We start from the raw sequence: 21,565 nt of genomic DNA on the forward strand, positions 1-21,565 counted from the left end.
GTACCAAAGTTATTGAAAAAGACTGCTGATTTGAGATCACAATCCGGTCTATCCCAATGTGCTTGTGTAGGGTTCAAGACTGAATGACCAGCGGTGTGAAGAACCCCCTCCCTCCACTAGAGGTCCTACTGTCCCAGCTGAGGACTTCTTTAGCCTTATCCTGCGCTCCCAGGCTAACCGGATGGACGAGCAGCGGGTCCCACCACCACCCCTAAGCTCCGACCCTAACCAGCCCATCTCGGACTGACCAGCTTGTCTACTTCTACCTATCCTCAGCTTCTCTCAGCACAGAAACCAGCACACAAATGCATTCCTCTACCAAAGCCCTAACTGAAAATGGATCTACCCCACCACACTACTCTAGAAATCATGGAGTCCTAATGTACAGACTTATTATTATTCTGGCAGAGATTTAACTTTTTTTTTTTGTTATGTTGACTGGGCTCCTTTCAGCCTCAGTGTGCAATAAACTGACAATTTAACAGATTTTTCATAGTTAAACTTGTTTTAATTGCATTTTTATTTTGTATCATTTGTAAGCTTATGTTGATAGAGTTAATAAATTGTACAGGTCTGCAATGTTTTCTACTTCCGGTGTATGCCCACCTTGAGGAAATAAAGCCTCATTTTAACAAAAAATTATTTGCATTTCCGTGTCCACTCCAATTCAACCCTTGCTCGTGATTAGATGCCAACTGCCCTTTGGGAATCCAACTAAAATGTTGCAATCTACTGGGCTTGGGAAATATACATTTAGGGAATAGCAACTTTTTTGTGCTATTCATTTTATTAATGTTGCCATCCCATGTCTTTGAACAAATCATGTTTTGATATTTACAGTACATTCAAATAATCAACATTCATCAGTGCATATCATTGTGGTCATCAACTTTAGTACATTAACAGGCATCTTACACAGTAACAGGTTTAACCTCAACCCCAGGCTCAATTGCTACTGCATCAAGTTAACTGGTGAATAAGAGGACAATGTTTTGCTGGGCTAAACTGTACAGTAAAGTGCTGGTCATGGTTGTGTGTAAGGTTTCTTACTAACCTCAGACCGATAAAAGGTCCACTATGGCTCAGAGTCTATTGATTCAGAGCTCAGCCTTTCTCGTGAGTCCTTGCATCTGGGGGGAAAACAAAACAATAACAGGTTAGTTGAAAGTTACATTTGTTAATCTTTGGACTGAAAGAACATGTCACTTCACACAACCTGTGTTCAATCATTGGTTTCTTTAAGGGTGATGTCAATTATATTTCAAGTAAACTGATTTGGAATTCCGGAAGTTTACTTCCGGAATTTAAATGTAATTGACCCCCAACCCTGGTTCTGCTGTGGTCCAGAATTCAAGACTCAGAACATAATATTTTAGAGGTAACCTCTGATAGCCTGTTACCAACCCTTAGTAAACTTTAGTAAAAAAATTGGACCAGATACAATGCTATTTTACAGTAAAAAAACAGACTTTCAACAAGCAAAGCACGTACACAAATGATTGGCTGAGAGAAATTCATTAAAATGATTGTGGGGGCCGTTTTGTTAGATTTCAGTGCGGCTTTTGACATTGTCGACCATTGTCTGCTGCTGAAAAAAGGTATGGCTTTACACCCCTTGCTATATTGTGGATAAAGAGTTACCTGTCTAACAGAAAACAGAGGGTGTAATGGAAGCCTCTCCAACATAATCCAGGTAGAATAAGGAATTCCACAGGGCAGCTGTCTAGACCCATTATTGTTTTCAATCTTTACTAATGACATTCCACTGGCTTTGAGTAAAGCTAGTGGGCCTATGTATGCAGATGACTCAACAATATACACATCAGCAACACTTAAAGAGCTGCAGTTAGTTTCAGAATGGGTGGAAAGGAATAAGTTAGTCCTAAATATTTCAAAAACTAAAAGCATTGTATTTGGGACAAATCATTAATTAAACCCTAAACCTCAACTAAATCTTGTAATGAATAATTGTTGGAATTGAGCAAGTTGAGGTGACTAAACTGTTTGGAGTAACACTGGATTGTAAACTGTCATGGTCAAAATATATTGATACAACTCCCGAGTGGTGCAGCGGTCTAAGGCACTGCATCTCAGTGCAAGAGGCATCACTACAGTTGCTGGTTCGAATCCAGTCAATCACATCCAGCCGTGATTGGGAGTCCCATAGGGTGGCACACAATTGGCCCAGCGTCATCTGTGTTTGGCCGGGGTAGGCCATCATTGTAAATAAGAATTTATTCTTAACTGACTTGCCTAGTTAAAATAAAACAGCTAAAATGGGGAGAATAAAGCACTGTTCTGCCTTAACAAGTTCTACAGGCCCTAGTTACAGTGCCTTGCGAAAGTATTCGGCCCCCTTGAACTTTGCGACCTTTTGCCACATTTCAGGCTTCAAACATAAAAGATATAAAACTATTTTTTTGTGAAGAATCAACAACAAGTGGGACACAATCATGAAGTGGAACGACATTTATTGGATATTTCAAACTTTTTTAACAAATCAAAAACGGAAAAATTGGGCGTGCAAAATTATTCAGCCCCTTTACTTTCAGTGCAGCAAACTCTCTCCAGAAGTTCAGTGAGGATCTCTGAATGATCCAATGTTGACCTAAATGACTAATGATGATAAATACAATCCACCTGTGTGTAATCAAGTCTCCGTATAAATGCACCTGCACTGTGATAGTCTCAGAGGTCCGTCAAATGCGCATAGAGCATCATGAAGAACAAGGAACACACCAGGCAGGTCCGAGATACTGTTGTGAAGAAGTTTAAAGCCGGATTTGGATACAAAAAGATTTCCCAAGCTTTAAACATCCCAAGGAGCACTGTGCAAGCGATAATATTGAAATGGAAGGAGTATCAGACCACTGCAAATCTACCAAGACCTGGCCGTCCCTCTAAACTTTCAGCTCATACAAGGAGAAGACTGATCAGAGATGCAGCCAAGAGGCCCATGATCACTCTGGATGAACTGCAGAGATCTACAGCTGAGGTGGGAGACTCTGTCCATAGGACAACAATCAGTCGTATATTGCACAAATCTGGCCTTTATGGAAGAGTGGCAAGAAGAAAACCATTTCTTAAAGATATCCATAAAAAGTGTTGTTTAAAGTTTGCCACAAGCCACCTGGGAGACACACCAAACATGTGGAAGAAGGTGCTCTGGTCAGATGAAACCAAAATGTAACTTTTTGGCAACAATGCAAAACGTTATGTTTGGCGTAAAAGCAACACAGCTCATCACCATGAACACACCACCCCCACTGTCAAACATGGTGGTGGCAGCATCATGGTTTGGGCCTGCTTTTCTTCAGCAGGGACAGGGAAGATGGTTAAAATTTATGGGAAGATGGATGGAGCCAAATACAGGACCATTCTGGAAGAAAACCTGATGGAGTCTGCAAAAGACCTGAGACTGGGACGGAGATTTGTCTTCCAACAAGACAATGATCCAAAACATAAAGCAAAATCTACAATGGAATGGTTCAAAAATAAACATATCCAGGTGTTAGAATGGCCAAGTCAAAGTCCAGACCTGAATCCAATCGAGAATCTGTGGAAAGAACTGAAAACTGCTGTTCACAAATGCTCTCCATCCAACCTCACTGAGCTCGAGCTGTTTTGCAAGGAGGAATGGGAAAAAATGTCAGTCTCTCGATGTGCAAAACTGATAGAGACATACCCCAAGCGACTTACAGCTGTAATCGCAGCAAAAGGTGGCGCTACAAAGTATTAACTTAAGGGGGCTGAATAATTTTGCACGCCCAATTTTTCAGTTTTTGATTTGTTAAAAAAGTTTGAAATATCCAATAAATGTCGTTCCACTTCATGATTGTGTCCCACTTGTTGTTGATTCTTCACAAAAAAAAATACAGTTTTATATCTTTATGTTTGAAGCCTGAAATGTGGCAAAAGGTCGCAAAGTTCAAGGGGGCCGAATACTTTCGCAAGGCACTGTATGTTTAAATTATTAATTTCTTTGATCTTTTTCACCCCAATTTTGTGGTATCCAATTGTTTTTAGTAGCTACAACTCCCGTACGGGCTCGGGAGAGACGAAGGTTGAAGGTCATGCGTCCTCCGATACACAACCCAACCAAGCCGCACTGCTTCTTAACATAGCGCGCATCCAACCCGGAAGCCAGCCTCACCAATGTGTCGGAGGAAACACCGTGCACCTGGAAACCTTGGTTGGCGCACACTGCGCCCGGCCCGCAAGGATATCCCTACTGGCCAAGCCCTCCCTAATCCGGACGACGCTAGGCCAATTGTGCGTCACCCCACGGACCTCCCGGTCGCGGCCGGTTACGACAGAGCCTGGGCACGAACCCAGAGTCTCTGGTGGCACAGGGAGTAACCTTAACCACTGCGCCCCCCGGGAGGCCTGGCCCTAGTTATGTTACTGGTCAGTCGTGTGGTTAGGTGCCACAAAGAGGGACTTACAATTGGCTCAGAACAGGGCAGCATGGCTCTGTACACGGGGAGCTAACAATGATATGCATATCAATCTCTCATGGCTCAAAGTGGCGAGATCGACTTCATTACTACTTGTTTTTGTAAGAAGTGTTGTCAAGCTGAATGAACCGAGCTGTCGGTTTCAACTAATAGCACACCTAAGTCCAGAACAGACTATGGGAGGCGCACAGTACTACATAGAGCCATGACTACATGGAACTCTATTCCACATCAGGTAACTGATGCAATCAGTAGATAAAAAAAAAAATAGATACAAATATACCTTATGGAACAGCAGGGACTGTGAAGAGACAAACAAAGGTACAGACACGCATACAAGCGCTAGCACACGCACTCTACTCACGTACATTGTAATATTGTTGTATGGTAGTATTATGCATTCTGTATATTAGATATGTAGTTGTGTAATAATGTTATTTGATGTAGTGTTTTATATGTAATGTAAGTGCCTTAATGTGCTTGGACCCTAGGACGAGTAGCTGCTGCCTTGGTAGCAACTAATGAGGATCCCCAATAATTACAAAATGTCACTAAGTTTGTCCTCACCTGGGGAAGCAGCAGGTGAAGGAGCCAGACTCCCCCTCTAGCCTGTAGCGTCCTGAGGTGGGCAGATCTTTACACTCAGACATGAAACAATGCAGCTCCGACACTGGGCTCCCTTCCTGCTGCTGTTGCTGCAAGACAAACGATAGGATTGTTCTGGTGAGGAAATGTTTTTGGTGAAGAAATGTTTTTACTAGGAATAGTGTTGTAACCAAAAGCAAGTGAAATGTTATAATAACAGAAGTGCATATTCGACCATCAGATCTAAATATTAGGCACGGAAATCTGTTAAGGTAAGGGTTTAGTTTAGACATATGGTTAGCAAATCACTATCCAGAACTATTCAATATCTGCCGGCTGTACACTGCCTATAATGAATCTTAACCTTGATGGTGTCATAGGTATCAGTGATAAGGGTGATGAAGAGGCTGAGTATCATGTAGATGAAGAGCGAGACGAAGGTGTAGAGGTAGACTCTGCTGAACAGCCACACCAGGTAACTCTTCTGCTTCATGTACTTGAAGGTGGGATACATGTCATCTCCGTTGATCAGCGAGAACAGGCACTCTGATACTGTGTTCAGGGTCCGGAACTAACAGAACAAAACAGACAAAATTATGGTAAAAACACATTTAAAAAAAAAAAAAGAAATCCAGTTAAAGCCTCCTTTTGCTGTTAAAAACCCCTGGCACTTGTGTGGTTGAGTAATAACACTCCCAACAGGTTGTGGGTCCAATCCTCGTTTGATCTCCTACCTTCTCATGGTAGGGCCCGAGCACGATCCAGCCACAGAAACAGTACCCCAGGTAAATGATTCCGGCACAACCGATGAACCGAACCACATTTGGGAAAGCTGCTCTCAGGGTCAGGATGAGAATCTAGGAATAACCAATCACAATCCACAGATCAACGGAATTCCTATGGAACTCACCCAGTATTCCACTTAAAAAAAACATATAATATGTCTTGTGTGAAGCATCAAGTGTTGAATTCAACACGAGTGTCCTACATTGTACTTCTTGAAGTATCCCATGTAGCGTATGACTCCGATCCAAACAAGCATTGTGCCTGTTCCGAGAAAGATGCTGCAGACATCATAACTGGTGAGAATCTAAGAGAAAAGCATACAAATTAGACTAATAATATGTGTGTAATGTGTGAAGGCTAATGCAAATAAAATGTCACACACACCTTTGTCTGGATTTCTATTTTAAGAATGGAACCGATGATGGTGAGTGTATCACTGGCGATGATGAGAATATACCAGCCGTTCAGAAACTCCAGCCTATCGGACCATGGAACCTTCTTCCCCTGACGGACTAGGCAGAAGTCTGTGTACTCCTGGAAAAATGAGGCGGATACAGACAGCTTTACAGAAACAAGCCATAACACACAAAAACCACTCACCTCACTCACCATTCACTGTTGACAATACTGCCCTGCAAAAGTGCAGTGCCTACGTAATTAGACAGACAGCAATTTCTGGTACTTCATGACATATTCTGATCGACTGGCTTGTTCTTGTGTCAGGAAACTAAATACCACATTAATCAGATCGTGTACCTGGCCATAACAACAGATTAAAGTTTTTTTTTAACCAAATTCGTAGTTACTGCACTTTGCCTTTGTAGGGCAGAATAGTAGACTTACAAACTGTAGCCGTATCCCGTTGAGCACAGAGCGTGTGCAGAGGGCCAGAGAGGTGATGCAGGTTACAATGATGAGACAGTCAAACAGCAGTGGGTAATAGATGTTCTTGGGAGCTGGGGAGAGAAAACTAAACTAGAACCTTGATTTATAAAACACACCATTTCAAATACAGATAGCTCTAAAATGAAAAAGGAAAAGCTAATGATTATACACTGAACATACAGGCCCCGGTTACTTTCCAGTCTCTACATTCATTTATGTCAACGTCATTGTCCAGGTCGACCTTCATTCTGCCACTGTGGGCTTGGTTGTTGAAGGTTATCTGTTAACCAGAGAAAGATACACAGCTTTTAAATATGGAAGGATGCGAGTTAATGTTTAACTGGCCAAGTCCTAGCTAGCATTCCAGTCACACCTAATACGTTTCTCAAGTTTCAAACAATTAACTACCAACTTTGAAGAAAACAGTGGAACTTGAATGGATAAAAATGGGAACAAACTTCTAAATGCAGAGAACATTCCGTCATACTGGGAATAGGTCTATAATCTGCCTAGCCAATAAGTGAGGTGAGGTAGAGAAACAGCCTGGAGTCAGATGACATACCGTGACATCAAAGTCATAGCAGTTTGGCAGCTCTCTGTTTCTAACTGTTTGTAGGTTTATGGCCTTCAGAGTGAACTTGATCTTCACATTCAACAATCTGCAAGTCAAAGATAAATACAGTATCGTAATCACGGACAAGTACAACAACCTACATTTAGGACAAAAACATGAGGGACTCAGTTATGAATATTATGTAATGTGTTTGTTTAAAAAGCTGTCACCCCACACCCATGTACTATAAGCAAAAAAAAAATGTTTTCGTTAAAAGTATTCAGTTCTATTACTTATGATTATGCATTGAACAATTCTAAGTTTAATATCATGGCCTGATACCTTTTGAAATGCACAACGAAATTCAACAGATCATCCTCGGTTGTGCTTCCCATGGGGAATGCTGGAACAATCTCAAGGCATTCTGTTGTGGGGTAAATAACCAAAAGGTGACTTTTAAAAACCTTTCAGCAAGAAAAAAAAAAACTGAATTTAAAAAGATTCCTATTCAAAACCTCCTCAGTCCAAATCATAACATTCTGTTCAGACCATTCTGATAAAGTGATTAAAGCATGTCGAACATCTTAGACTTGCCTGGCTACTCAAACTCCTTACTCTGGCCAAACGATACACCCATGGCCATTAGTTTCTTCTCCGCATTGAGTCTGGATTGGAATGCCTCTCCAACGATTTCAAGAATGGAAATCCATTCTAGACCGTCTGATTGGTCCCAGAACACACGTGTGTAAAGCAGCGTTTTTAAAATGTGTCATTGGCTTTGATACTCTGATTGGTTAGAGATGATCCAATTGCTGATTACTTTGTACAACACCGCTCATTTTGATGTCACCACAAACAACTTCAATAATGGCAGTCTCAGACTGACGTATGTAGCGAACAATAGAGCAGTGGAAGAATTCAGTTTGAGTCGTCAGGCAACTCTTACACACCACTGAAAGCTAAACTGCAAATTACATATAGCATACAGCGACCATTAGCCTACCAGTTTCAATCTGTGCGTCTAGATCAAAGGTCTCATTGGCTGGTGAAATGCTTCCATTCCTGTAGAACTCTTGGCACAGAGACAGAGGGGAATAGGTGTCCCCCTTCTTCTCATAGGCATGGTTACCAACGGTGATATTTCGCAGACGGGAATACTACAATTAGGACATAAAAGAATGACAACTGTAACATTAAAAAGTAAGCAATCACATACTGTATTTACAGGTCGCAGTTGCAAATGAGAACTTGTTCTCAACTAGCCTACCTGGTTAAATAAAGGTGAAATAAAATAAAATAAAAAATGTTGATTGACAAGGGATGACATGAATACTGCACAATTTTAACACTTGCCCCCCCAATCGCCCCTTCCTTGATACATGTGTAAATACTGGACTCTAAATTGTGCCTTCCTGTATTATACTTGTGCTAAAAGTGTTTATTCTATTCTACTGAGCCATTTACTTTATGTTCATATTGTTTTATTTCTTATTGTTGTTGCATTTTGGAGAAGGAACCTCAAGTAAGCATTTTGTTGGACAGTGTATACCATGTGTATCCTGTACATACGACTAGTACAACTTGAAAATGTTGGTGAACTATCAAGCTATGACAGAACAGAAGTTGGAGGCTAAACACAAATAAAAATAAACAGATATTGGGTATGTATTTCATTGGAATCATGCTCCATAAACACTACCTTTACACTGCAATAAGCCATCAAAAATGAAAGGAGCTAGGTACCGTACAAAGTCCTCTAAGAGGACAGAACTATACAAGCTACTTTACCTATAAAACTCAACCAATGATTGACAGTAATGTGACAAAACAAAGGAGTAAACCATTGTGCTGCTTGACAATCACATGCCATTATGTCACTGTCAACTGTTCTTGAGGATGCAAAATATCATTATCTAGGTGGTGGGACTAGGGGGAATACACCTGGTAAACAGTATTTTGAGTTCTCGGGACACAGAGTCTCACAGGATGATGAGGGAATGGTCAGAACTAGCTTTTGATTTCCAGGCAACAAAAACTGGTTACCATCTCACAGGTTTGACCTACTGTCCTCAATTAGAAACCAAAGGCAATACAGAGGAGATATCCCTGTATATCATTCATTTCCAATCACAGTTTATATTTGATAGAATGTGATAGCAGCTGTTGACTGTCCTTACCTTATCGACTATGTAAGAGATGTGTTCATACACCTCATCCTGCCTGTACACAGCATAAGAGTCCCCACGGCCATCCACGTAATCTTTGAGGAAGAGATGCTTGAATGTCATGAGGTTCTCCTCTTTGAAGGTTACCACCATCTGATTGCTCAGTCCAAAAGACACCAACTGGGAAGAGAAAAGTTATTAATGACACACAGAGGATGCATTCCAACAAAATGCCATATATAGTGGCTTCCATCACTATGTATGAAAAAGTTGGTGACCACTGTCAATGAGTACTGGGATATGGCCTACATCTGGTATAGTTGGGATGGTTTAAAACTATGACACTGCTTATTCGCGTGATCAGGAAATGGCTGTGTCTGGCTCTCTTCATTTATTTATTTCTATGTTGGGTCTTTCTAGGTTTGGATATGGAATAGTTCAGAACTAAAAAACAAAAAAGTACCCCGTCTCTGTTGACTGTTTGCTCATTGGTCAGTACCTGGATGGTAATAATGGCGATCTTGATGATCTGGAGCATCAGTTTCCATGGTTTCCGTCCGCGGGCTTTGTATTTCTCACAGGGGTTCATGAAGAAGTACTTGATCTTCCTCCTGAGGTTGTCCGCTGTCTCCTTGTCCTGATGCTGCTGGTTGTCTGCCCAGGCAGCATGCCCATTTGGCTCGTACACAGAGCTGTACAAACCACCTGAGTGCTCCATCTCTAAAGGAAATAGAAACAATACGTGTTTAATCATAGATTATATTTCTATTCCCATTCTAGTGATTCTATTTGTGTTCAACAGTGTTCACTTTTACACAATTGATAGCCAGACTCCAGACAATTCACAAATCCTTTCCAAACATGCTGTGGAATAAGATCCTGCTCACCAGGCAAGTGGTTTACTTTATCTTGATAAATAGCCTAACTTAAATGCTGTGCATTGTGTCTGTTCCTCATTCTTGGTGACACTGACACCTGTAATTGTGTTCTAGTTTGCACACCCAGGTGAGCAAATTGGACAAGGACACCTTGCAGAAATTATGTGGCACTGGCAAGATTGGCATTTTACGAATAGGCATTCAGTTTGTTCAACACGGTATGTGCGTTGTGTTTACTGGTAGCATATCATCATGACGTTGTTTCGCTCTCTGTACATTCGTTATGCGTTTGTCATCATTCATTCTGAAAGTAAGTTAGCGGAAGACAATGAGAGAATGGGTCAGGTTAGCTCGCTTTCTTACCTGAGCTTTGACCCGAGCAGTGCTGAATAACAAACCGCATCTCACATTCTGACACATGATCACTTTCCACCATTTCGCTCAACAACACAAAAACAGCACACTAAGCATGCAGCATAGTGGGGGACAAGCTAAAAAGTATGCTACCCAACGTGCCCAACTGGACCCGTCCCGAGCACACTTGACTGGGATCAATCATTTGAGAAATGGTCCTGATAGGTTCCTTACCATCTACTTTTGGTTGCTGGCTAATTGGCTGTTATTGATGTCAGTTGATGGATGGTCAGTCACATTTGCGATCCAAAATGTATCCAAAAATGAGTCCCCAGTCCACTTGAGATGGGATACAGTAGTAACCAGTATATCCGATGATTAGATAGTTTATTTCATCAGACAATTATCTCAACATTATCCAATTTTAATTCTATATTCAAGTATTGCTGTAGCCTGGATAAATATGATTAATATTTTCCATGTGAAGAATAAAATCCTGAGCTGTCCCGTCCTGACAATAATAGTCCATAAAAAATCAGAATGAGTCATGTCCCAATTGTCAATATAATCAAGAGTCCCAGAATTAATAGCGCGAGTGAGCAACAGGTGTCTTTTGCGGGTTGTGTGGTAAAATATGCGCGGCCAAGTGGGAGGCTTCATTTCAAGTGGCCGCGACTGGCTGCTCAACCTGTCCATCAGCTAATTTGTTCAAGTAACTACTAGCAACCAAACTGATGCAGGAAACTTGTTCTTAAAGCTGAACAGCGAAAGTTGGGGATTTATTTTGGTCGCTGAGAATGAGGGAACCCCGAAATTAATGTACGGTAAACATAAGGGAGGCCTTTGTGGTTATTTGAACATGTATATTAACATCTAGCTAGCTACATAGCTAACACGATTAACAGCAACATTTAGCAGTGCTGGCTATCTCGAATAATGTTGTAGCTAATGTTAGCCAGCTAGAATTAGCTGTAGCTGACGTTAGCTAACTAGCCAGCCAGAGACCCAACCAGCTAGCTAATTCCACCAACTCGTTTACACACTTTATAGTTCCTATTCTATCATCAATGTTTTTTTCTGAACACAGTTTAGTTTCGCCCTGTGTAACCACTGTCTCTAAAAATAGAAGAGTAGCGAGTATTTGCCACCGGATGTCGCCACAGCATATGTTTTGGCTATCCGGGTCTGTAAACTAGGCTAAAAATCACAGTGAACAAGCCTCACTCCATTTCCATATATGTTTATTTTTAGATTAGACACATCTAATTTATAGACAAAATAGAGTAGGTGTAGACGGCTGTTTGATACAGCACAGTAACTCTCAATATCTTAATGCCCCACAGCAAATATCTCTGTGATTAGGCTTAACTGCAGAGATGTCCACAAAGAGACCCAAGAGCACAACCACTACCAGTAAGGGGAAAGGTATGTATGATCCCTTCAGCACATCTGACTTTTTTTGTATCATACTTCACCTGTCATGTTTATTTTCCTAATTTTAATGATACTAATGCAAATGTACATGAAAAGTAAAATAAAAGTACATCAAGTATGACAATTCACATTTTCTGCTGTTTTGAATCAATGTAGACAAAAAGGCTGATGAGTCGTCTGCAGGAAGTGTTGCAGGGTCTGGTAAGATTTATTTGATGCATTATATAACTATTTAATCAAAAATGTTCCTGAATATTCCTGGCTCTTTTGCTGTGTATCAAACGTATGATACTGCAATGGCTATAACTTAGATATAGAACATTAAGTGTAAACTACCCCAGCATGAGTTCAGTGAATTCCCTGGGTCTTTGGCTGCTCCAGAAATGTAGACCGCTGACACTGTTCCTCTGCTGATTCCCATGAAATTCCATTAACCATTAGCAACCTGAACTCTGCTTTCTGAATAGGCTAACAAGGTTTGGGAGTAACCGATTACATGTAATCATTTTTTTTTTTTTACTGTAACTGTAATCAGTTATGTTACCAGCAAAAATATTGTAATCAGATTACATTAAAATACATTGACTGTTTTCTCAATGACATTTAATTCAACATTGAAAAATGCCGCAAGTTTAAGTTTGTTCCAACTGATCAAGTCTGACCACAAGTCAGAAACCACTATTTTGACACCAAAAGTATTTGATGGACCCGTTTAGTTTTCTAACACCTCTTAATGGGTAAGTAATCTAAACGTAACTTTAAGTAATCAGATTCCGTTACTGAGTAAAATTTTGGACAGGTAACTAGTAACTGTAACGGATGACATTAGAAATAAACCTACCCAATCCTGGTCCCTAACACAAAGGGTCGTGTAAAAACTATTTTCCTTAATTACTGCAGCCTCTGCCATAGTAGAATATGACTATAGCCTTACAACGTAGTCCTAAGGCACTAATTCCCCTCTTGTGAACAATCAGGTCTGTCTGATAAACACCTGCATGATCTACATCTGGCCTCTCATCACATTACCATCGTAGCAGAAAGAAACACAGTACACAAATGTGTTCCTGTTCCACAACTAACAAGACAGAAAACAACATCTTTCGGCAAACTACCCTCCTGATTGAATGACAAGCCTGTATTTGATTGCTTCCATCTGTGTAAGAGGGGCTGTATACCCTATGCATGCTTTTCATGTGAGCGTGGGTGTACTGTTGCAAACCCTGTGGACATACACATAACTGTTGGTATATTTCTCTACAACTCAATCTCATACCTTCATTGTCAGAGGGAGTGCTGCTTTCATGTGTTTCAGCGCTACCCCTGCAAACATGCTTTTGGTCTTCCATCTCAATTTTAAGTCTTATCAAATGCCGGCCAGACCAGCAGAAGGAAAGGGGTATCTTTTTACTTTAGATTAGGTCATCGGCTAACATGTAAAAGGAACATGATAGCATTATGCACTTGGGAGGGTTGTCTCACTTGATGCAGTATGATACAGCCCTATTGAATGTAATGTGTTGGAGAATAGTTGGAGCTATATGCTTGGTCTATCTTCTGTAATTTAAAGAGATGTCTTAGACAAACTCCAATACATGTAGTGGATTTAAAATGTGTGGTGTTGGTGGTAACAATATGATTCACAAACACTTTATATGGGTTTTACCTTGAAAGGGGATGGCACCTGTTTTTCATATGTTACATTTAACCTCTCATCATCACTCAAGCATAACATATTTTCCATAATTACCACATGGCATGTTTAACACATCACCCACTGTAAATGAATGGTGTGAGTTTCCACTACAATAATTTGGCATGGGCGCTGGTGGTCTGAATACAAAGGGAAGACACACCCAGTTGGGAAGTGGTTACTTAAGTTGTACTTCAGCATTCTCTGGGTCTCCTCAGCCTCAACCCTGTGGAAAGGCTTTGATGCAGGCCACAGGTGAGATGAGAGCTATAATTATGCAAAGCCCTGTTTACTATAGCATGCAATGCACTGTAAGCCTGTGTTTATGTCCAAGATAAGTTTATTTTAGTAAGTATACAAGAGAAGCTTCCTAGCCTGTTTACCAAAAGGCTTCAAAGGGAATACTGTCGTGCTCTGGTGTTATACACATGGCGTTACTGGAATCATGTTGTTCTTCTGATTGTTTGTAGGCTGGTGATGATGTTTGTATTATCATGCTTTTTTACAATCAGATAAAACACAATTAAGAACAGTGCTGTACGTTTTTGTATTTGATCTTTTCTTGTCATGGCAACTGGGAATTGGAGGTACACTCTAGGGTAGGCCACAGCACAGCAAAATGTATTGCAACAGAAAACAGAAGTATGTGTTCTTATTGTACAAATTCCCTGAACAGTCTGACCCTTGTCCCCCTCACATCAAGGTCATCCTAATGACATCTTGCCCTTGACGTTGACCTCGGCTACCCAGGAGCTGTTTGGGTGTCGCTGTGACGAGGACGTCACGGGGGACAACCCCTACAAGATCCTGAGGAAAGAGGACATTGTGCAGGACATGAGGATGAGGGCAGCTGTGTCTGATTTCAGCCCCATGAAGCAGCTGGTGCTGGTAGGCTGATCTCTATGTCATTGTTATTGTTGTCATACAGAGGAAGCATACAGGCAATCCCGTGTGGCTCAGTTGGTAGAGCTTGCAAAGCCAGGGTTGTGGGTTTGATTCCGACGGGGGACCAGTATTAAAATATATTAACTCACAACTAAGTCGCTCTGGAAGAGTGTCTGCTAAATTACTAAAATGTCATATTCTCCCAACCAATATGATGATTGATTCACATGGCCTCATGTTTAGGTTGAGGGGTCTGGGGGAAAAACACTGCCTCAGTTCCTAGCCTGGGTTGTATCATTTGATTTACACAACATGCCTACCATTTTGAAGATGCAATATATATATTTTTTGTTAAACAAACTAGAAATAAGACAAAAAACTGAACTTAAGCATGCATAACTATTCACCCCCCAAAGTCAATACTTTGTAGAGCCACCTTTTGCAGCAATTACAGCTGCAAGTCTCTTGGGGTATGTTTCTATGAGCTTGGCACATCTAGTCACTGGGATTTTTGCCCATTCTTCAAGTCAAAACTGCTCCAACTCCTTCAAGTTGGATGGGTTCTGCTGGTGTACAGCAATCTTCTCAATTGGATTGAGGTCTGGGCTTTGACTAGGCCATTCTAAGACATTTAAATGTTTCCCCTTAAACCACTCGAGTGTTGCTTTATCAGTATGCTTAACATCATTGTCCTGCTGGAAGGTGAACCTCTGTCCCAGTCTCAAATCTCGGGAAGACTGAAACAGGTGTCCCTCAAGAATTTCCCTGTAATTAGCTCCATCCTTCATTCCTTCAATTCTGACCAGTTTCCCAGTCCCTGCCGATAAAATACATCCCCACAGCATGATGCTGCCACCACCATGCTTCACTGTGGGGATGGTGTTCTCGGGTGATGAGAGATGTTGGGTTTGCGCCAGACATAGCATTTTCCTTGATGGCCAAAAAGGTACATTTTAGTCTCATCTGACCAGAGTACCTTCTTTCATATGTTTGGGGAGTCTCCCACATGCCTTTTGGCGAACACAAAACGTGTTTGCTTATTATTTTCTTTAAGGCAATGGCTTTTTTTCTGGACACTCTTCTATAAAGCCCAGCTCTGTGGAGTGTTTGCTAAAAGTGGTTCTATGGACAGATACTCCAATCTCTGTTGTGGAGCTTTGCAGCTCCTTGATCTTTGGTCTCTTTGTTGCATCTCAGATTAATGCCCTCTTTGCCTGGTCCATGAGGTTTGGTGGGCCCTCTCTTGTCAGGTTTGTTGTGGTGCTATAGTCTTTCCATTTTTTTGTAATTGATTTAATGGTGCTCTGTGGGATGTTCAAAGTTTCTGATAATTTTTTAGAACCAAACCCTGATCTGTACTTCTCCACAACGTTGTCCCTGACCTGTTTGGAGAGCTCCTTGATCTTCATGGTACCACTTGCTTGGTGGTGCAATTGCTTAGTGATGTTGCAGACTCTGGGGTCTTTCTGAAAAGGTGTATATATATACTGAGATCATGTGACACTTAGATTGCATACAGGTGGACTTGATTTAACTCATTTTGTGACTTCTGAAGGTAATTGGTTGCACCAGATCTTATTTAGGGGCTTCATAGCAAAGGAGGTGAATACATATGCACCACTTTTCTGTGGTATTTTTTTTAGAATTTTTTGAAACAAGGTATTCTTTTCATTTCACTTCACCAATTTGGACTATTTTGTGTATGTCCATTACATGAAATTCAAATAAAAATCAATTTAAATTACAGGTTGTAATGCAACAAAATAGGAAAAATGCCAAGGGGGATGAATACAATTGCAAGGCACTGTATACATATATAATTTATAAATCCAAAAATGGATGTAGCAGCTACAGATTGCCCCTTTAAGTCTATAAAAAGTGTGCAAGTTTGAGCATATTTTTCTCCTCACAAACATCCTTTCTGAGTTTAAGTAATCATCTAGTTTTTCAAAAGAATCTGTAATCTGATTACAATATTTTAGCTGGTAACATAAGGGATTACAGTTACAGTTACCATGCCTTTACATGTAACGGATTATATGTAATCCGTTACTCCCCAACCCTAATCATCAAATATCACTCCGCTGTGTGGGGCAGTGCTGTTTCCATGGTGACGTGTGTGTGGTTGTTTGTCCTCTCTAAGACCTTGAGACAACAATTCAGGTTCTCACTGACCAAGACCCCCACCAGCCCTTATAAATGATCTACTAGTTCACGTTTCACTCACAATGACACTCATTAAGAGTAAAAAAATCTGGGTTTGAAAATATATCACTGTTTTAGTCAAATTGTACTTACATGTTATGCCAACCTGCTAGTCTATGTGTGTGCAGTGCACTGTGCTCTCAATACCCTCTCTCCTATGTGATACAACAGGACTACCCTGAAGATGAGCTCCTCCTGGTCTACGACAGAGACTTCATCTACGGATCCAGCTTCTACCTGGTTCTAACAGCAGATGCCAAGGAGAGGCACCTTAAGGTGAGTCCATTTACCACCAGTATTCTCCTCTTCAGAAGAAGAAAAACGGTACTATGTGACATACTAGGGGGAAAACGCCCTTTACTACTGTATATGAATGATAACGTGATTATAAAATAAGTAAAGAAAGTAATGATTCAAATTCAAAACATCTAAAGAAGAATATCATTCATGTCTTCAATATAATCCCTATTACTCATTACAGTGTTCTCTGTATGTCTTGCCCATGTAGCCTGTAGTGGCTTTGGGAGTTGAGGTAGCTTTGGAGCGGGAGCCGTCGGAGGTGTTTGCAGCCCAGAAAACCTCTGAACCCCAACCCTGGATCTCTCTGGGCAGCGAACAGGAGATAGAGGAAGAGTCTGTCACTGACTCCAGACCCAGGGTAAAACACCGGAACAACATTTAGGGCCCTAAAATATAATTCAAATATCAAAACAGAAATAGAATTGTTACTAAATGATTGTTCTGAATGAATTAGATAATGATCTAATGGCTAAATTGTCTCTCATTCATTCTTCTTTCTCCTCCTCCGTCTCAGTTGAAGTATAGGATCTCCAGGGTGCGGAGGGAGTTTGGGGCACCGATCTTCTTCTCTGACCGTAATGCCATGGAGACCAAGGATGGCTTCATTGAATGTACCCCCTACCAGGACAAGAACTTCAGCCTCAAGCAGATGGAGAGACACACTGGGGTGCAGACTATCCCCAACCTCAAGAGCTCCAGCACCCAAACACAGTGGTAGGTCATGTTGTAACTAGAGCCAGGTAGAACAGGGGAAGAAAATAGACCATGGTACAGTCCTGTAGCTACTAGTCCACATTGGCAGTACCTAACAATGCCAGATGTGTTGTAATGATTCATTACCTTTTTTTTGATGAATCATTACAATGAATCATCGAATGCTTTATCGTTTTAGAATGACTATACCCTGTACTGAAAGATTATCTGAATTGAACATTGAAGCAAAAGTTTGCCTACTTTATCCATTATTGTTCTCTTCCATAGGACATATCCAAGGAGTATGTGCACGCAGTACGAACCCAGAGAGTTCAGTGAGGAGAAGAAAGAGAACTGCCTCCAATCTGAGAAGCTGAAGAATTTTGTCAACTCTGTGGCCTCCAGGTAAGGGATCATTTAAATTATGGATACGATCGAGTCTCTGGGACTCAATGGGAGCGTTTTAATGCATGGAATGACTGAAAGCCATCCAGAGTTATACATTATAGTGCAGCCTTGAGGCCTTGAGGAATCCACTCTCATACATTATGAAAGCCAAGGCCTGATCAAGATATGCACAAAGTAACTTATGGAGACTTAACTTTTCTTCTGGCAATTCTCCATGGTTTATGCTGATGTATGTTTTCTGCTCATTATCTAAGCTTTAATGTTTTTTAAAGTCAATCTAAAATAACATTTTATTGACTAGTATTCGATAAAGTCCTATCCTATCTGTATACCATCAATCTATTACATGACCTACTGTGTTCTACATTACATCCTGTTCTGTACATCAGACTAGTCTGGTTACCAATCTTTTTAGCTAACTTTCCACTCCTTGCCATTCCTGAATATTTGGCAAATGACAGGAGTGACAAGGAGTGGAATGTAATAGCTGAGCAGAGACAGGATCCAGGCTAACATAAAAAATAAAACATCTGAGAAAGAGAGATGAGAGTATTACTTAGTCAGCACCTCACCTGACGGCCGAGATATACTGTAGATGGGTTAGCTGACAATGTCACAAAAATTGTTTTATACTCTACAGCAGTAACTCGCCTAGCCACGATATGGCCGCCTGCATGTGGGTGCTAACAAGCTAGCAAGCATGCTAGGTAGTGCTACGTATCAACAGCCATTGTTAGCCAATCCAGTAGGGGTTGGAAGCTATGGTGAGCTTCGATTGGTTACTTGCGCCGTAATATCGCTGTAGATTTGCATAAAGTTCAGCTTTGCCCAACTTTAGTCCCGCCTTGTTCAGCTCCCTGGCCCATGCTCGCATCGCCCACTCTGCTTCTCACAACTTTCCTTCCATTGAAAATTAATGGGAAGCCGCTGTTTCACCGCGCGATGCCGTCTCGAGTCTATACGCCCTGTAAAGATGTGTGTGTTCTTTATTAAATGAACTTCCCAGGTTTGAGATAGCCATCCAGCAGAATGAAATCATGGATGTGTTCTTTGACGACTGGAAGGCCCTGAGTGAGGAGGACAGTGGCTACGGACGGAAGGCTGACCCACACCTGAAGGAGTACCAGTCCTTCACTGACCTGCACTTCAGCAAGGAGAAGACCATCAGCAACATCAACTGGCACCCCACCATCAACGGTAAGGGACAGGAACATCATAGAACTGGAGTTACTAGAAGGGGCATTCCCCTTCAAGTCAATGAGGCTTTAATGGGTTGGCCGGTGGAAGTACAGCAGGAAGCGTCCTCATTAACCAGGAGGTAGTAATCATATTTATATGAGGAACCTGGACACGGGGTCAAGACAAGGGGAACAGTACAGGTGCCTACTGTGACATAGAGTCACTGAACACTGGTCACTTTAATAATGTTTACATACTGTTTCAACCACTTTATAAGTGTATACTGTATTGTAGTCATGGCTCCTCCTATATAATAAATGTTTTCATATTTTTGGATTATGCGTGTATTGTTATTGTATTGCCAGGTATTACTGCACTGTTGGAGCTAGTAGAAACCCAAGCATTTCACTGCACCTGATAACATCTGCAAATCTGTTTAAACAACCAATAAACTTTGAATTGATTGTAACACCCATACAGTAACCGATGATGATAAGTATTCTGTATGTTCTGTTCAGTAGCAGAACATTACTGTTCCTTCATTTTGACAGACAGTCACCCCTGTATATCACTGTCTGTCTGCTAAATGTAAATGATTGCACTGATCTTTTTTTGGGCCACAGTAACAATCATTCATAACCACAGTCACACTGCAGACCCTTCAATACAGGAGATCTGTGGCACCTTGATTGGGGAGGATGGGCTCGTGGTAATGACTGGAGCGGGATGGTATCAAATACATGTGTATGGTTTTGACAGTGGTTATATGTGGTTGTGGGAGTTTCTGTATGGTTCTGTAATGTTATGACAGTGTTTATCAGAATCACCTTTAAGTACATTTACATGTGCCCGGAATTCGAGCTGGCGAAATAGTGCTAAACAGAAGGTACAGACAGAAGGTACAGACAGAAGATACAGACAGAAGGTACAGGCAGAGGTCTCCCGGGTGGCGCAGTGGTTAAGGGCGCTGTACTGCAGCGCCAGCTGTGCCATCAGAGGGGATTCGCGCCCAGGCTCTGTCGTAACCGGCCGCGACCGGGAGGTCCGTGGGGCGACGCACAATTGGCCTAGCGTCGCCCGGGTTAGGGAGGGCTTGGTCGGTAGGGGTGTCCTTGTCTCATCGCGCACCAGCGACTCCTGTGGCGGGCTGGGCGCAGTGTGCGCTAACCAAGGTGGCCAGGTGCACAGTGTTTCCTCCGGCGCATTGGTGCGGCTGACTTCCGGGTTGGATGTGCGCTGTGTTAAGAAGTAGTGCGGCTTGGTTGGGTTGTGTATCGGAGGACGCACGACTTTCAACCTTCGTCTCTCCCGAGCCTGTACGGGAGTTGTAGTGATGAGACAAGATAGTAGGTACTACAACAATTGGATACCACGAAAAAGGGGTAAAACATTTTTTTTTTTAAAGAAGGTACAGGCAGAAGGTACAGGCAGAAGGTACAGACAGAAGATACAGATGGGTACAGATGGGTACAGATGGGTACAGACACAATCGGTATTACACATAGTAAGAAAGAATATGTGGTTGTGTTTAGGTGTGATAGCGGTGGCTGTGACAGAGAGGCTGTCCTTCGAGGACAGGATCAATGGCTCCACTAAGCTGCTCCTAAACCCCTCCCTCATTCTCTTCTGGAGCTTCTCTGATCCCATCAACCCACAGGTATGGTATGGCAAAGTCTTCTCTTTCATTTCGTCCTCTTCTACCTCTCTCTCTCTGGATAAATCCTCACTGACAGCTTACAAGCAATATCTCTCTTCTCACCCTTGACTCACGTCAGATCTGTTTGAGATGAGCTCTCTTAAAAAGAGAATGGCTTTAGAAGTTGCTTTGAACTGTCATTCAACGCCTTTGTTTGGTTAAGTTGAAGTAAGAGTCTCTTAATTAATTACAATTGAGTTGAGCAGTCGAACTTACCCAAGGATAATAGAGCCATTATAAAGTACTGTATATGAGGTGGTTTAGGGATTTAAAAAAAATACTGCAATACATTTTCAGCAGATAAAATAAACAAATTTGATAGGAATAGACCAGATTCAGCTCTGCACTTGTTAGTAATATACCAAATTCAGCTTTGCACTTGTTAGGAATAGACCACATTTAGTGCTGC

At 41.5% G+C, this 21,565-nt stretch overlaps 3 protein-coding genes across 13 annotated transcripts in view; 2 read left to right on the forward strand and 1 right to left on the reverse strand.

Annotated features, from left to right (window-relative positions):
• LOC110524708 (G-protein-signaling modulator 2) overlaps window positions 1–1,035 on the forward strand; it is a 28,846-nt gene extending 27,811 nt beyond the window's left edge. For all 8 annotated transcript variants that reach the window (XM_036978596.1, XM_036978593.1, XM_036978592.1 and 5 more), the window contains one exon: window positions 71–1,035. In XM_036978596.1, the coding sequence (XP_036834491.1) occupies window positions 71–247 (177 nt within the window). In that variant the 3' untranslated portion in view covers window positions 248–1,035. The remainder of the gene's footprint in view (window positions 1–70) is intronic.
• Window positions 726–11,270, reverse strand: mcoln3b (mucolipin 3b). 2 transcript variants are annotated; one of them, XM_021604583.2, is made up of 14 exons: window positions 10,898–11,270; window positions 9,931–10,151; window positions 9,444–9,611; window positions 8,270–8,423; window positions 7,609–7,690; window positions 7,276–7,372; window positions 6,894–6,993; window positions 6,672–6,784; window positions 6,213–6,362; window positions 6,031–6,132; window positions 5,777–5,899; window positions 5,407–5,613; window positions 5,025–5,152; window positions 726–1,130 (listed from the first exon to the last, which is right to left on the reverse strand). In XM_021604583.2, the coding sequence occupies exons 2-14, from the start codon at window positions 10,147–10,149 to the stop codon at window positions 1,076–1,078; spliced, it is 1,698 nt and encodes a 565-aa protein (XP_021460258.2). In that variant the 5' UTR covers window positions 10,150–10,151; window positions 10,898–11,270; the 3' UTR covers window positions 726–1,075. The 2 variants fall into 2 exon arrangements, with proteins under 2 accessions (XP_021460258.2, XP_021460257.2); XM_021604582.2 differs by lacking the exon at window positions 10,898–11,270 and adding an exon at window positions 10,673–10,878.
• Window positions 11,271–11,373: 103 nt separating this feature from the next.
• Window positions 11,374–21,565, forward strand: part of dnai3 (dynein axonemal intermediate chain 3) — a 30,044-nt gene continuing 19,852 nt past the window's right edge. For 2 of the 3 annotated variants that reach the window (XM_021604574.2, XM_021604575.2), the window contains exons 1-10: window positions 11,374–11,482; window positions 12,007–12,088; window positions 12,254–12,298; window positions 14,494–14,678; window positions 17,052–17,156; window positions 17,389–17,538; window positions 17,695–17,894; window positions 18,162–18,278; window positions 19,288–19,478; window positions 20,993–21,117. In XM_021604574.2, coding sequence (XP_021460249.1) covers window positions 12,040–12,088; window positions 12,254–12,298; window positions 14,494–14,678; window positions 17,052–17,156; window positions 17,389–17,538; window positions 17,695–17,894; window positions 18,162–18,278; window positions 19,288–19,478; window positions 20,993–21,117 — 1,167 coding nt within the window. In that variant the 5' untranslated portion in view covers window positions 11,374–11,482; window positions 12,007–12,039. The remainder of the gene's footprint in view (window positions 11,483–12,006; window positions 12,089–12,253; window positions 12,299–14,493; window positions 14,679–17,051; window positions 17,157–17,388; window positions 17,539–17,694; window positions 17,895–18,161; window positions 18,279–19,287; window positions 19,479–20,992; window positions 21,118–21,565) is intronic. The other variant, XM_021604576.2, reaches the window with a different exon arrangement.

This window comes from Oncorhynchus mykiss, chromosome 5, assembly GCF_013265735.2.
Source record: "Oncorhynchus mykiss isolate Arlee chromosome 5, USDA_OmykA_1.1, whole genome shotgun sequence".
NCBI classification, from domain to species: Eukaryota; Metazoa; Chordata; class Actinopteri; order Salmoniformes; family Salmonidae; genus Oncorhynchus; species Oncorhynchus mykiss.

Bases quoted from the DNA above. Each gene is read 5' to 3' on its own strand.
- mcoln3b (XM_021604582.2), bottom strand. From the start codon at position 10,745: ATGGTGGAAAGTGATCATGTGTCAGAATGTGAGATGCGGTTTGTTATT. The intron at 8,424-9,443 runs GTAAGGACAGTC...TCCTAATTGTAG, and splicing joins TCTCTTACATAGTCGATAAG to TATTCCCGTCTGCGAAATAT. The intron at 5,900-6,030 runs GTAGGACACTCG...GGTTATTCCTAG, and splicing joins GATACTTCAAGAAGTACAAT to ATTCTCATCCTGACCCTGAG.